Genomic DNA, 16,218 nt, shown 5'->3' with positions numbered 1-16,218 from the left:
CGTTTTGTTCAGTTATTTAATATGTTATTGGTATAAAAAAATCATAGTGTATTTTTAAATGCAGCTAAAGCATTTGTCGAGAGGTTTTTGCTCTATTTCAAACGAGGCGTGTTTTATTAAATATTTTTACTTAATTATTATCGTTTTTTTTAATATTAGCGCGCTCCCTCGAAAATAACATTCGTATTTACATATCTCCCATTCAAACCACCTTTAAACGCTTACTACTAAAGCTATGTTCTGTATAGTACCCAATGTGGCATTATAAAGTTTTGCTTAATACTATCATGCTCAATAATAAACATTTCATATTTATTTTACTAACATCAACAATGTTATCCTCTACTACTTTCATAGTACCATAAGTACCTATCTTGTACTCTTATTATTATTTTTATTTATTGAACTACTATTACTTGAATATAACAAATCTCAACGATAACTAGTATTTTACCAGATTATACTGTCCGTACTCGGCCTAAAATGCTATGTAATATACAATCATTATTGTACTCTTCATCAGCTTACCTTAAACATTGTATACATGTAAAAGCTTTCATAGCGAGAAAAAATAAATAAATAATAGCTCGACTTAAATAGCAGTGACTGCGAAATACGTTTACTGAGCGATTGCACCGTCTGCTTTTTTAATAATGGAATAAATATTAGAAATTTGGAACGTAAATAAAATCATATGAATTGTCGCGCTAGCAAAAATATGCATCGTGTACGATTTCTTTGTAATTATGGCGAACTGCAGATGGGGCATAATGGTATTGTTATTACAAAGATCACGCGTTTGTGTTAGCAATTATTGGCCAAGTGTTTTCTTTAGTATATGTAACATGATGCAATTAATTGTTTACATGAGACATCGAGTTACTTATCGAGGCGATTTGAAAAATGGACGTGACTGCCATATCGAGTGATGCTTGTTGAGAGTTGTTGAAAGGGTTGGTTGCGGTACGGTTGTAACTATCACGGATTCAGATGCACGATACGCTGGTTTGAGGCGATCAATGCTTACAATGACTTCATTTCCTTTTATTAGGATGGTGTAAATCCGTTCATTTGACGACTTGGTGAGATCCGCTGTACAGTTATTGCAATGGGCTTTAGACAGTGTGATCCCTCAGAAAGACGGGTGTTGCAGTAGGAAGGTCCTTGAAGATAAATTGTCGTACTCGCCATTGCGGGTGCCTTCAACAGGCAAATATTCAAAGAAGTTCGTTGAACTATTTAATTCCCTGATAAAGTTGCCTGTGTCATTGTCGGTTGTTAATCCTGTCACGAGAAATTCCCCTGGCAAGCGGAGCGGCTCGCCGTACACTAGTTCGACAGAAGTAGTTGCGAGATCATCTCTCCAAGATGCTCTTATTCCCATTAAAACTGTGGGAAGTAGAATAGTCCTGTGTTGTCAATGGGAGTATCGATTGTTTCGACCCTGGAAAGGGCATCAGCGACGATATTGTCCTTCCCCTACGTGGCGAATGTCTGTGGTAAACTGATGTCGGAATTGCCTTGGTGAGCACTTGTCGGTCTTTTGTTGAAAGGGGAATATGGTGGACTTGTGGTCAGTAAAGATGGTAAACGTTCTGCCTTCCAACAATTTAATTTGACTGTGAGGTAGATTGACAAGAGTTATCTGTCATAAGTACCGTAATTCCGTTGGGCTGAGCAAAATTTTTTCGAAAAGAATCCAAGTGGCTCCCAGTTTGTTCCCAGAACTTTCAAATTAAGAAAGATCATTCACACGGTAAAGTCCTCCTTTTCCCACTCCTATTTTCCTTGTGATAAACACGACTGATTTATCTTATTTTCTCTTTAAAAATACAGTCCATTCGTCGAGTACCAATCGATCGGTACGCAACTGTTACATATTTATATTTCGTAAATTTTCTGGTAATGAATGAAAGACTTTTTCTATTTTATTTTTTCTACTTACTCGCAATCGTTTATCGTATCGTGCGAAGTCAATAGTAAAAAACACCCCTTTCCCAATTTTCAAAAAACAAAAAAAAAATAGAAAACCGGATGATTTGAAAATGTTATTAAATGAAGAAATGGTAAAAATAACTCACGGCCTGTTCATCGCCGAAGTCCCAGTTGTCCTGCTGCTGGTTTAGCGCGCCGTCCCCCAGCGCCGTGTCCTCGGGGATGACGGCAAAGCGCGACCTCGGCATGCATGGCGAGATGGTGTGGAACTGATCTGCGGAATAACCATGCTTATTATTCATAACTCCACATAACTCTTCCTTCTATATAAAAAGCGAAACTAAAGGTACCTACCTACTCCTTTCTTATAACCGACATATGCGACTAAGTTAGGCTCAAACATAAGTTGCAGCGGACCTCTCAGCGGCAGGACCGTATTACGTCACTCGGAACACCGACGTTGAGAGGCGGACAGTGACAATTTAACATAATTTAAAAATGATATGAATTTATTTAAATCGATAAAAAAATCAATTCAATATTATTATTTTTGAACACACACGCATTTTCTGAAATTCATAGTCGGTACTATACAATTGGGATTTGGCTTAGGTGTTATCGATGTTGACTCTAGTCCCTGGGGAGGAAAGTTGAATCCTCAGCCAAAACTATTTTTTTTTTCTTTGAAATTGTTTACTAGCCATCACAAGAGATGGGGCAACTAGGACGAAAATTGAAAATAGTTGCGTTATAGTAAAAAAACTTTGTTTTTACGGGTTGATTTTTTATATCATTATTTACTTAGGTCCCTTTGGAAAAATAATTTAAAATGTCTGTACAGTGTAAGTAAAGTGGAGCTATGTCGTCACCCGGTTGAGTTGATTCATTATTAATGAGAAAATAAAATAAGTTTTCAAATAATATTCCGAAACAGAACCCGTAACTGAATAACACGGCATAATATGAATTCTTTCCAAATCAGTCCCAATTGTGGAAATGACAGATAAATCCATTGGAGCGAGTTTTTGACATATTTTGCAATTTCGTAAAAACGTTTTGAGAGATCGCTTGTCATAATATGCCAAATCTATACAACCTAAAAATATGGGATTGATGGCGAAATCTGAAGGTGGATTGGTTGGCTTTAAACGGCAGAAAGCAGTCTCATATTAAAATTTGGAGGAAAGGATTTAATTCAATTATATGGTTTAAACATACAACATATTTTATATGCAATTAAAATAGTTCAAAGATTGATAATTAAGGATATTTTGAAAAAACCATCTGTATTTTCCACCGAAATTCTCTTTTCAATATTCAATGTACCCACAAAAGACAAAGTGTAAAAAAATATTCAATGCAACAATTTTTTAAGGAAAAGCAATTAAATAACTTACAATTCTTTATATCAGCAAGATATCCATACATAACTCCATATAGTTATAACTTACTTTAACAACCTTCCTTTAAATCTAAAAATTATCTCAAATATTCATGAATTTATGCTAAAATTGAAAAATTATCTTAGACCACTATAAGAGTCAAATCTGTTATAAATAATATTATTGATAAATCTTATTATTTACAATATTTTATTAATTACTTGTATGATTTTTCAACAATAACTCTTGAGTTTTCCGAGCACCAGATGCGACAATTTTGCTTGTTGACGAAGCCACCGAGGTGGAAATGGGCCTCATCACTCAAGATGATTTGCATTTGATTCACTCCAGTGAATTTTAATAATTTCAATGCGTTGTTGAAGCGTATATCGTTCCATTTTTATTAATGGCGTAGTTTCTACTTGTCAAATGTGAAAAAATGACCGCTTCAAAAGTAACATCTACCGAAATAGCGGGCTATTCAAAATAACACCTCTTATTGGAAAACCCTGTATATATAGCTTACACCAATACACCGTGTACATCAATCACTCCAGAGGTATATAATAAGATTTTTTGTTAAAAATATTATTTCATACTTAGGCACAGACTTTGAAAATGACACATAAATTTATAGCAAATACGAGTTTATTTAATTTGAGATACATGGACAGACACACAAGCTAATAAATTAATATTTTCGACTAAATGCTAAAACTGTTTTTACATTACTTTTCGACAAGCACGAACTTGTTTAGCCAAAGTAATAATTGAAAATCTTAAATATAAATAACTAGCAAAGTCCCGTGAATAATCACGGAATATTATAATTGTGGGATTGAAAATCGCATGTGAGATAAAAAGCACACATTTATGAAAAATCTCACTTAAAATACTTCTACAAATTTGACCTATTAATTTTAAATAAATGGTATAAATACACATTTCAAATATATATTAGATTTGAAATAATTTACTGGTAAAAAATATTATATTTAGGTCGCTTGCGTGTCAGTTCCAAATTTGAAAATGATACTTAATTTAAAAACAAATTCAAGTTACAAAACATTGCCAACAAGGCAAACGTGTTTCGTTGCATTAATTTGTTTGTAACGATGCACTCGCGAGAAAAACTCATTAATACCTAGTTTAAAATTATTTTTTGGTTACTTAAAATTTAAAAAAAATAAGAAAGAATCATTTGCGCTTACCAATTAAACGTCGGAAGCAAGACATGTTTCTTGGTGACACTCGGTACGTGGGTGACACACTGATACTGCACTGCGTGGAAACTATCGAGGAACTGATACAATCAGCCCCTATTTCTACCACAAGTTTTTCCCGAGCAAACGTCACTCCGCGCTCAAACAGGTGCGCCGTGCTTCAGAGCTCACGATAAACTCAAGAGATGCACTTTTATGCAATTCATCAAAGGAATGATAATGTATGAATCACACGCCGCTTGTTTTGATTCTGTCCACTCGGTGTTTTTTGTATTGTTATACGCTACATATTGCTGCAATTTTGCATAGATGTGGTGCTTGCTGCCAGTGCCACCCCCTCTTGTTTAATATTTAAATATACATTACCGATCCAATGAATTCAATGAACTTTACGAGGCGTCTGTTTATATTACTCTCGTGGAAAGTATATCTCTTTCGTTTAATTGAATCGGGCATTTATATAATCTGCCGTTATTCTGCAAAAATGAATTTAATAAAAATAATGAAAAACTTACATACTAATATTACGGCAATATTATATGTGCTTGAAGGTACGTAATCAGTTTAATTCTTTTGTAAATCAAATTGGAGAACTTTTGAAAGAAAAAGCTGAATTTTGAACTTGTTCCTTTGAATCAAAAATATTTAAACACAAATGTATACATCTGATAAAGTAAAGAAAATTGACGCTCCTTGGTATCTAGGCAGTTCTAATGTAAGGAAAATCAAATGTAGAGATGAACCTAAATAGGTAAGTTTAAAAATAACTATTATTTCATATTGGCATACTCAATGGCTTAAAAAAATATCTAAGAGGTTACACTGTTGTCCGCGTTGCTTTTAAGCCGGTCGTCCCACGGGTCGGATACAGCAAGAGCCTGCGCAGAAAATTTCCACGTTGAACTGCGTTGCAGACCGTTACCTTACAATAGCGAACTTAATTTTCTTCGCAGGGTCTTGCAGCATTCGGTTCTTGACCAGTGACCAATTCTCATGTTTTACATACAAATATACTCTCCTATGTAGGTACATGACACGTAGCCTTGAAGGATCTCACTCGCTCGACCGTGGCACGTCTTCATTAAAAGTTCCAAAAACTCTGATAACTCTTAACTGACCTTTTGAATTGTCGACCCATGTAAAAAACCGACAAAATACGCTAAGATGCAGCTCTAAGGATCAAGTAGTTAATAACCTGTGACGACAAATGGACAGTTAGGATGAGATGAAAAGGAGAAAAGAGTACCTAATAGATGAATACCAACTCACTCTGTAGGGGCTGATGGCGTCCCCTAGTGGCTGGGGCTGGCGGCGGAGCGCCCTCCGGAGCGTCCGCCGCGGTCACCCGGAAGCGTCCCCTTGCCTGCATACCGAGCCTGCAAAAACACCGAATCAACATTACTATCTGCCTCGTTACATAGCTCAGACTGATCTTTGATATACCTACACACATAAACGAACACTTGGTCACTACCCGGGTGAAGATTTAATTAGGGTCATCAGGAACGTCATTCCGGTTAGGTTAGGTTAGGTTAATACATAATTAATGTTATTAGTTTACTACTATAGTTTCATTTTAGATGCCGCTATTTGAGTTGCTTTTTAAGTTCGGCTTAAAAGATATTATTTACGATTGTCAAATTGCTATAAGTATAGGAATCCTAACAAAGCAATTCGGCTCATAACATTGCTGAGTATTCTTGAGTCGGCATTGAATCATCCTAAATAATATTAAAAATGCGAAAGTGTGTTTGTTTTTTATCCTTTTTTCAAGTCGCAATGAAGCAATCGATAGCCGAAGGACTGGAAAGTGACATAGGCTCCTTTTCATCTCGGAAAAACAATTCATTCCCATGGGAAAATTCTTTGTAAAGTAATTTCTCCCTAATTCCACGCGAGCGAAGCCGAGTGTAAAAGCTAGTATAAAATATAAATAAAAGTAGAAATGGTCAAAACAAAATAACTTTACTATTTAAATTTATACCTACATATAATTTTTTTGTGTGGGTTTCTTAAAAAACTAACCTATAAATTTAATCTAACTTAACTTATTTAACCTGTTTCACCTTTGTTTTTTCGTGACTTCTCATGGTTTTATTTCCCTTTTCAAATCTGTATTCATTTGTCATGTGTTGAGTTATCCGGTTACCCTAAAATAAACATGGTACTTGCCCACCTTCCTCTCCCCCTATCTCCTTCCTCTCCCCACTACCTTCTACATACCATAATTGGGGATGCCATAGCCTCTTGGCTCCAAACGGTTATCATTTCACACAAATTATACATTACCAAGGGTTAATTTTATATTGCCTTCACGATGTTACAGTCTTTAAGAAACTAGTCAGAAAATAATTTTTTTATGTATTAAAAGGTGCCTAAAGCGTTGTTGTTTAATTATATTGTAAATCGTGAAAGTTTGGACACATCGCTAAACTTTTAAAATTTTTATCTAGATTTCTGAAGACGAACCTCTATTCAAATTTGGGTGAACGGGATGCTGTGCTGCCGTCGGTTCCTCACTGCGATTTTTATACGAAAAAGTTGAGGATTGGGCATCGGTACTCCGGATCTTACAGGTAATCGATGTTAGTACAGCTAGCGGGCCTGACGGAATAACTGCCCTGATATTGTGAGGTGCGCTGCAGAAATATTACCAATTTAGACGAAGCTTTTCAAAAGGTCCCTGAAATCCTGCTCTGTACACTTTGGATGGAAAAAAGCGGCCATTCATCCTATTCCAAAGGATGGTAACCGCTCCAATCCGGTCAACTACTTCCCCATAGCGATCACATCTATTCTATCCAAGGTGATGGAACGTGTAATCAACGACAAACTGCTCGCATACCTCGAGAAGAACAAAATTATTAACGACCGTCAATACGGATTCAGGCGGAACCGCTCGTGCGGTGATCTTCTTGCATATGTGACGCATGTTTGGGGGCGGTGCCTGGAACGTTACGGTGAGACCCAAACTGGACATTTACAAGACTTTTGACCAGGTTTGGCATCGAGGAGTTGTCAACAAAACTGCCTTCTCACGGACTTCCCGCATCCTTAAGTGGAATGCCGACTTTTTGAGGGAAAGGTCGATTCAGATGGTCCCCGATGGTTTCACCTCTTCCTCACACTTAATAAACGCTGGCGTCCCGCAGGGATCGGTTCTGTCTTCGACTTTGTTTTTGTTGTTCAATGATCTGTTGCGCCGGTGAGATTATAGTCGAAGATAGCTTTTTATTTAACAAGCCCCAAAGGATACACAAACTCCAACAGCTCGGGGAGCTTTAAAGTGGAGAATGGATGGTTACTTTGAAACGGTTTCCTCTTGGGGAAAGAATAACCTAGTCGAATTTAATGTTTCAAAGACCCAATCATGTCTGATTTCGTCTAAAAGGCATCGAAATGACATCTAGTCTCTGTACAAATCTCAAGTGCGCCCCACTGGTGAATTTGGCTACCACTTATGGTCCGGAGCTCCAAAATGCCAGAAAAAAATCATTTACTCTGTGCAGAAACGGGGAATCGGTTTGATAGATTCCTCTATCTTAACATGCGGATTGTAATCTTTAGAGCACAGGCGTCAGGTAGGTATGCTGTCCTTGTTCTACCGATATTACAGTGGAAGATTCTCCGAGTTGTACACGGTTGACATTTATCACACGAGAACGGGTCGCTTCTACGACTCGTTATTGGGTTCTAAAGATCGGCTGTGGAACGATTTGCCGGCCTCTGTGTTTCCTCCCTCCTATAACGTGGGTCTTTTCAAGATACATGTGTACTCATTCCTCTCCTTAAAAAGACCCTCCACACAGCATCCCCAGAGATGACATGATCCCTAAGGGAAATAATTTTCCTCAGGGCCTTCTGTGTGGACCTAATGTAAAATGCGCCTCTATTTGAATCTCCATTCAATTTTTACGCCACTCAATACTTCATAACATTCCACAAAGAAACTAATCAATATAATAATCAATATGTTTGCAACCTGAAGTGGAGGACCCCAGACAAGTGAGGAACTTTTTATTTAAATTGTGGTAACTAACACCGCCACTTGTACATAAATAAATTTAATTTCCTGTCAATTTTCCAATGAATACTTATTTTTCGATCAAGTTTTTAACATGAACAGAGACAGATCTGTGGAGCATGGATAGAGTTTATAACGCTCTTAACAAGCAAATAAATGAAATCAATTATGAAATCTATTGTGACTATAATAGTGTGTTCGGGCCTTCACATCAATGTTCGAGTATTTATTAACGTACTTGCTAGTTAGGAGCGGCTCGGAGTCGTGTGGACGTAACCATTGCTGATGAAATTTAGCATCCGACAATCCAAAAAAAATCCAGTTTTACTAAATGTAAGTTATGTTGAAAATATATTCACAATATTTATATACATATATAAGTATATAAGTGTATTGTGTATATATTTAAATAAGTCTTTTTATATATTCTAGGGCCGCTAAGAGGTTAGGCTGGATAGTAGAAGACGAGCTAAGTATTTTTTTTAAACATGCAAAATGATTCTTCATAAGTTCGACCTGAAAATATACAGAAATAACTCAGATTATTTCAGACGTATCCCTCTTAGTTCTGAAATTATAACATGGATGACAAACTGTAGGTAAACAATTGAAACTAAAGAATAGATTTTGTTTGGGAACACGAAGTTCTCAGCTCCCGACGTTTTTTTTTCTATGCTACGCACATATATTATTCTGTATACACTTTAGGTAGATGATGTTACTTATAATCAATTTTGCCAAATGACCCATTTTATATGCGTAATTCATCAAATGTCTCATCAAAAAACATATCAGAACCTTTTTGGCGCATAAAAAGGAATTCAAAATCATAATTTCAACTGAATCGAAACAAGATATCTACGATATTTCCACCTGTCCACCGGAACCCGTAACAGAAAGCCCCGCGCCCCTTCGTTATAGGGGTTTACAACGTAATTAATTGCAAACGCCAATCACCTCGGACACGTGTTTCCAACAATTTATTTGCTCTAGATATATTCCTTTCAAGGGCATTGGAGTTATTCAATCATTTACAGCACAACACATTCCCAACGGGGTGGAAATAGATTGCACTGACCCGTGTTTCTTATTATACTACTATGTTACATAATGTAATAAATACAAAAGGAGTTGATGATTCTTAAAATATATTTTTCCCTCAATTTCTACTTAAGTAATTGTACTTTCCAATAATTTATGCTACAACGAATCCCATTCGGAAAAAAAGTACGTTCCTCTAACCCGCGTTTGGGTGGAATTTATTTAATTTTTCCGACTTTATGTCCGGGTTAAATCTTCCCCACAGGAAAAACTAAACCCTTCCACACACTTTTCCACAATTTATCATCTAGTCAACCTACATTTTGCAAGTGCATTATATAAGCATAGTAAATACAAAACAATACTAGAACAACACGTCAAATCACCAGAGATCAAATGGGAAAATGATTCACCGACTCCAGATATTTTCATATCAGAGGGTTCGGCTCGGTAGAACTTCTAACTGGACCTATTAATCCTACTGATCCCTCAGTATAAATATTTAAAAATACATAATATTTTATTTTTATTTCTCGCTAGAGCAATCCCGATGAGTTACAAAACCCATTTTAGAACGAGATGAACATAAATTACTTAGGTGGGAGTTAATAACAAGAAACAGTACATAAATGGAAAAATTGTAATTGTAAGTGTCACATTCAAAACAGTACACAGATAGAATAGGGAGGTTAAGTAGAACTAACTAATATAATATAACTAATAACTAATTAATTAGAATCCATAATACAACTTGCAATCAAGAAATGTGCTTCCTGTGCAACGAACTCGCTAATGTCAAAAATATAAAATATTTAGGAGTATCAATAGATATTAATCTTAATTGGAAATCTCATATTAATCAAACCACTTCTAAACTAAGATATCTAACCTACATATTTTATAGACTCAAGGAAATTTTCAACGCTGAAAAATTGAAAATGATCTACTTCTCCCTGGTGCAATCTGCAATCACTTATGGCATAATAGGATGGGGTGGTGCACCTGATACATTTATTAAGCCTCTACAAATAATTCAAAAGCACATAATTAAAGTCATATGTAACAAAAATAAAACATTTTCGACCGACCTATTATACAAGGAATCTAAATTATTTAACATTCGTAAATTATTTATATTACAAACTATGAAATATCTATTTAAAAACAAAAACAATTTCAAAATAAATGAAAACAGAATGAGCAAAAGAACAAATAATATATTTTACACCCCCCAAACCAATACTAAATTAATGCAGACGCATAGCAGTTTCATTTGTCCTCGTACATTTAACCTTCTACCACTACAAACTCAAATGATAAATAAAAAGATCGAATATATTAAAGAGGTAAAATTATGGCTGATTGACGCAGATATTGAAACGCTTTTACTATAAATTTATTTATCCTTTCTACAACTCACTTGCTGAAACTTTATAAACTATTGTACATAATGTTTCCTCTTTACTTTTTATAATAACTATAAACAAAAAAAAAACTTTTTCTACTAATGTATATTATACTTTAGGTACTTGAAATATAGTAATCGTTTTATATTACCCACACTCAGGCAGTCAGTGCCTTAGTGGGTTTTCATTTCTTTTGTAAACTATTTGGTATTATATATTATGTTATTTTATACTATCTATTAATATGTATAATATGTGTAAAGAAATGAAAATAAATAAAGTAAAAAAAAAAAAAAAAAAAACTGCCCTGCCCTGATGATGGAAACTGTAATGCTGTCCAAAACGTCGGCTAAAGAAAGAGGTAGCGCAACGTGGCAAAATACCCCAAAATAAATCACTATAATACTTTTGGCAGTGAAAATCTCATATCAAACATTACATGATTCTTCTGACCCAAATTTCCCTGTGTTTATGCTGCCTACCATAGAATTCGTCCAGGATCGGATACCTAGGTATAATACTGTGTTTCTCAACATGGGCCCTGAGTAAAATAATTTCTTTCAGGGTAGCGCTGGTACCAATAAACTGTGGGGGGAAAGGCGGTATGAGAATTTTCGAAGTGTTGCATGGCACAAATAAGGTTAAGGAACACTGTTCTAAATAAATGGTGCACGATTTATAGGTTTCGAGAAAATAGTTTTAAAAAATTTCCTGGTTTTCAAGAATTTGTATTCCCTATACAGGGTGTCCGGAAACTCGTAGTACAAGCGGGAAACTGGTGAATCTACATCACATTTGGAGTCGATTTTGTAGTATATTTTTTTTTGATTTGAGCTTTCGTTATCGAGTAAATCGAGTTAGAAGTTGATTTTTTTTTTTTTATAATCAAATTCTTATAAATTAGTACTGAAGATCAAAGTACCCAACTAATTAAAACTATTTTAAAGTAAAACAAATGAAGAAACTCGGATTTGAAGCATTATTTTGAAATCACCCTTCATTTAATCCGGTGTAATCATAAAATATTTCTGCTCTGCAGGGTCAAAACATCTGTTGTTCAACCCTAAACACCAGAAAAAACTTTAACCCTAAAATAGCCGAAAAATATTTTTTCTTGGTTTTTTTTTTTTTGTGAAAATGCTCAAATCAAAAAACTTTATGTTTATTTGGGTTCCCCATGTGGTGTAGATTCTTCAGTTTCCCGCTTGTACTACGAGTTTCCGGACACCGTGAAAAACGCGACTTGTATTACTCTGACTCGTGTTTCTAAATACTATTTAGTGAGTTAATGATGGAACAAACATAGAACAAGTAGAAAGGGAAACTACTATTTAGCTTTTGCGGACTCTAATCAGTGAAAATTACATAACTACCATCCTGGGAAGAAGTTCATTACTCTGACGCTTTGACCCGTTGTCTAACTACTGTGAGTTAATGATGTAACAAACATAGAACAGGTAGAAAAGGAATCTCCTATTTAGCTTTTGCTGAGTCCAATCATTGCAAATTACATAAAATACTTTCCAGGAAAGAAATGCACTACTCCAACCCTCTGACCCGTTTTCTAATTACTGTAACTGAATGATTTGAACAAACACAGAAAAGTTCAAGATTCCTTTTTTTTGCTATTATGATCTTCAAAAACAAGAGAGAAGTAAATACCTCTGTCCAATATTTTTACCGTTAAATATTTATATTTGTGAGGTATGTGCTTTTTGTGGGCTTTTTGTAGGCATTCGATGTGATGCGCCCAAGCACATCACATCGAATGCCTACCGAATAAGAACTAGGTCCCTGCAACCCGTATTTCTAATTACGAGTACTATTAATTAACGATGGAATGAACATTGGAAAGGTTGAGAAATATTTTTGCTTTTGTGGGATTTGATTAATTTCAATTAATAACAAATGCTTACCGGAGTGGAAGTGGGTTTCACTGACCCGTGTTTCTAATTATTGTGAGTTAATGGTGGAACAAACATGAATAGGTCGAGGATCAGATTGGTGTCGGGTAATGGGACGGAACACAGACAGCAATATGCGCGGGCGCCTGGAAGTCCGCGCTCGTCGTAAGAATGGAGCAATTAAAGTCCGGCGTCGCGACAATTCCTCTAAACTTATAGAATAGTCATAGTCTAATGTCATTTCTAATCAAGTTACTTATGCAAATACTTGTTCCCTATGCTAAAATACAAACTCTAAGTTATAAACAAGGCAGTCTAAGGACGATAAGTTTCACAGAATTTGAACCATTCATCAAATTTCTTAGTTGATTGGCACATTCTGTAAACGTTCTATTCAAGTTCTGTTATCATACAATTGTAGGCCAATGGCTTCACATAACCGGAATAATAACAGAACTTGAATAGAACCTTCACAGAACTTGAAAATCAACTTTTAAATTTTATGAATTGTTCAAATTCTGTGAAACAACCCATCCTTAGAGTTATGCTTGTTGTGTTTTAGTTTGTTACCGTTGAAACATTTTTTTTATGTGGTAGGTAATTAACATTATCTTCTCTCGAACAGCGTGCTTCGAAATCATTAAATCGTGAACGGCTTCTTCCATTGGAAATTTTTACAATTATTTTAATTTCTACAGAGGCAGGGGATACAGTAACGCAGGCGATACAGCCCCTATGGTCTATACTACGACCCTAAAAGAAGATATTCACATAGAGGAAATCGAAATTGCCCATATTAAACCGCCATCGGATCCAACACCTCCACCTCAACAGTAACCAGTTTCTAACTAAAAAGCAACTAATTAAAATTAATAAACAAGATCACATCCCCATTTTCCTGAAAAGGGATAGTGCAGGCGTTGTTCTTATACTGCGTATACATACTCGAGCTGAACTGCCGAACTGAACCTCAACCTATGGGAAAGGAACAAAGCAAATGCAAATGGAACGAAACGCCAATTGCAGTGTCTTCGTTACTTTCCTGTAATTCGTGGCTCGGTTCGCGTTTCGGTTCGCAAATGTATACGTACAATTGCTGAAGCAATTAAATGCAAGAAAATCGTAATAGGATGGCTTGCAATAGTTATAACTTGCGAAGTTGCATTATATTTTGAATGCTATGAGGCATTTCATCTTAATGAATGTTAAACAGAAGTACCTAATGATTTTATGTATATTTATAAACGTATTTAATTTCTAACAATTCAGACCTGTATTTAGTACTTTTTTTCATTGAATTGTGTATCTATAAGTCGAATCACGTATTTCCTTACAACGTTCTACCTAATTTATATGTTGGCACAATTATGTGATCGGAGCATTGATGTATTTAACGGCCCTCGCTACTAAATGTTTCTAGCGCGAATTCGAATATCTAACTCGCTGCACCTGGCAGCTGGCCGGTGCGTTCCATTCAATACAAGACACGCACAGAGCAAAACAAATTATTATTAATTAAAGATATTGTGATTATGAAAATTATGTTAAAATTTATTTTAGAATGTAATGCAATATTACAATAGCTTGATTCATGGAGGAGGTTCTCAGTAACAACATTTAATATAACTTTTTATTTGGATTTTTTTTTTGATAAATACAATTATAAAGAGTTACAAAAGGCTTCCCTTTGTTCCAGACTGGTTTCGCAGTGCGGCGGGGCACTGTTAATACTAAATTGTATAGTTTAATTTGAGGTCACGGGTTCAAAAGCCGGCGAGGACAAAACAAATTTAATTTAATTTATATAAGTATGTCATATTATAGAATTAAAATAAATTTTATATAGTTACATATAATGAATCTGTACCTCGTTCAAAAGTGGAAGATACGTTCAGTATCACCCTGGTGAGAGACCATAATTCAGGATTGAAAGTTGCTTGAGAACGGCGTAGATATGTTTAGTGACTAGATCTGAATAGCCTGGAACTTTCCAACCCCCCATCCTCCCTATCTCTAAAAATATAGACCACATACATAAGGAATATAAATGAAATTTCTTTTGAGGACACTTCAATGAAAATGTTATTGATCTTCTTAAAAATTCTTACATGTTTTGGTTTTAGCTGAAACCAATTTTACTTTACTTCTTTTCGGTATTATGCACTTTGAATTACTCAGGATTTATAATAGGCATGCAGCGATTATGTCCAGGATCAATTAATTCGGGTAGCATGCAAAAATTTTAAAAGCGATTCAGCTGTTCAACCATATTAGTCTGCCGAAATTCGTCATCCCGTAAAATTTTTTCGATTTTTATCCGAGTTCAGTCCATACAACAAACATACAAATAGCTTTTTTTGTTACATGTAATTGGCCCTGATCCTGGTAAAACCAATCGTGAGATGTATTTACCAGAATTTCTCCATTTTTGCTAACATAATTTTTTTGGATTTTACTGCTTCTTATATGAGCATGCTGCGTGCTGCGAAAGGACATTTAATTTCAATCACGGTGTATTCAGAAGAAATTCCATCTGGTGTCGCACCCATATACGGATACTCTTCATGTATGAAAAGACCACACTTTTCTATGGTAATGCTTTCTAGTTCTGCAAGCTCCTTCAGGACATTGTATTCATGTTTGACTTTGACTTTGGACAATACCCTCAACACTACATCACTTGTTCCTGTATTCTCTCTGAAACCAAACTGATTGCTAGAGAGTATATTATATGTTTCTAAGAATGATACCAATCTCGACATAGCTAATCTCTCTATTACTTTTGAAAGAGTATTGAGTAAGAATATAGGTCTGTAATTATTAACATCTAGACGATCTCCATATTTAAAAAGGGGAATTACTTACAATGAGAAGGGAACATCCCACTCTCGAAGCTAATACAGTGTTTTCCAATAAGAGGTGTTATTTTGAATAGCCCGCTATTTCGGTAGATGTTACTTTTGAAGCTGTCATTTTTTGACATTTGACAAGTAGAAACAACGCCATTAATAAAATGGAACGATACACGCTTCAACAACGCATTGAACTTATTAAAATTCACTTGAGTGAATCAAATGCAAATCATTTTGAGTGATGAGGCCCATTTCCACCTCGGTGGCTTGGTCAACAAGCAAAATCGTCGCATCTGAGGCTCGAAAAACCCAAGAGTTATTGTTAAAAAGCCTCTTTACACTCAACGTGTGACTGTTTGGTGCGGTTTATGGTCCGGCGGAGTCATTGGACCTTACTTTTTTGAAAATGAGGCTGGAGCAACAGAATGGACAACAGTGAATGGACTGCGCT

At 35.5% G+C, this 16,218-nt stretch overlaps 1 protein-coding gene across 1 annotated transcript in view; it reads right to left on the bottom strand.

Moving 5' to 3' along the window:
- The window catches only part of LOC149412336 (5'-AMP-activated protein kinase subunit gamma-1-like), a 334,414-nt gene that overhangs the window by 292,927 nt on the left and 25,269 nt on the right, over nucleotides 1-16,218 (bottom strand). Inside the window, exons 3-4 of the mRNA XM_089645903.1 lie at nucleotides 5,810-5,916; nucleotides 2,082-2,209 (exon numbers count right to left, since the gene is read on the bottom strand). Of these exons, the coding sequence (XP_089502029.1) occupies nucleotides 2,082-2,209; nucleotides 5,810-5,909 (228 nt within the window). The 5' untranslated portion in view covers nucleotides 5,910-5,916. The remainder of the gene's footprint in view (nucleotides 1-2,081; nucleotides 2,210-5,809; nucleotides 5,917-16,218) is intronic.

Source organism: Hesperophylax consimilis, chromosome 23, assembly GCF_061612785.1.
Source record: "Hesperophylax consimilis isolate HC1 chromosome 23, BYU_Hcon_1.0, whole genome shotgun sequence".
In the NCBI taxonomy this organism is placed as follows: Eukaryota; Metazoa; Arthropoda; class Insecta; order Trichoptera; family Limnephilidae; genus Hesperophylax; species Hesperophylax consimilis.
This window is presented reverse-complemented; position numbering and strand designations above follow the sequence as displayed.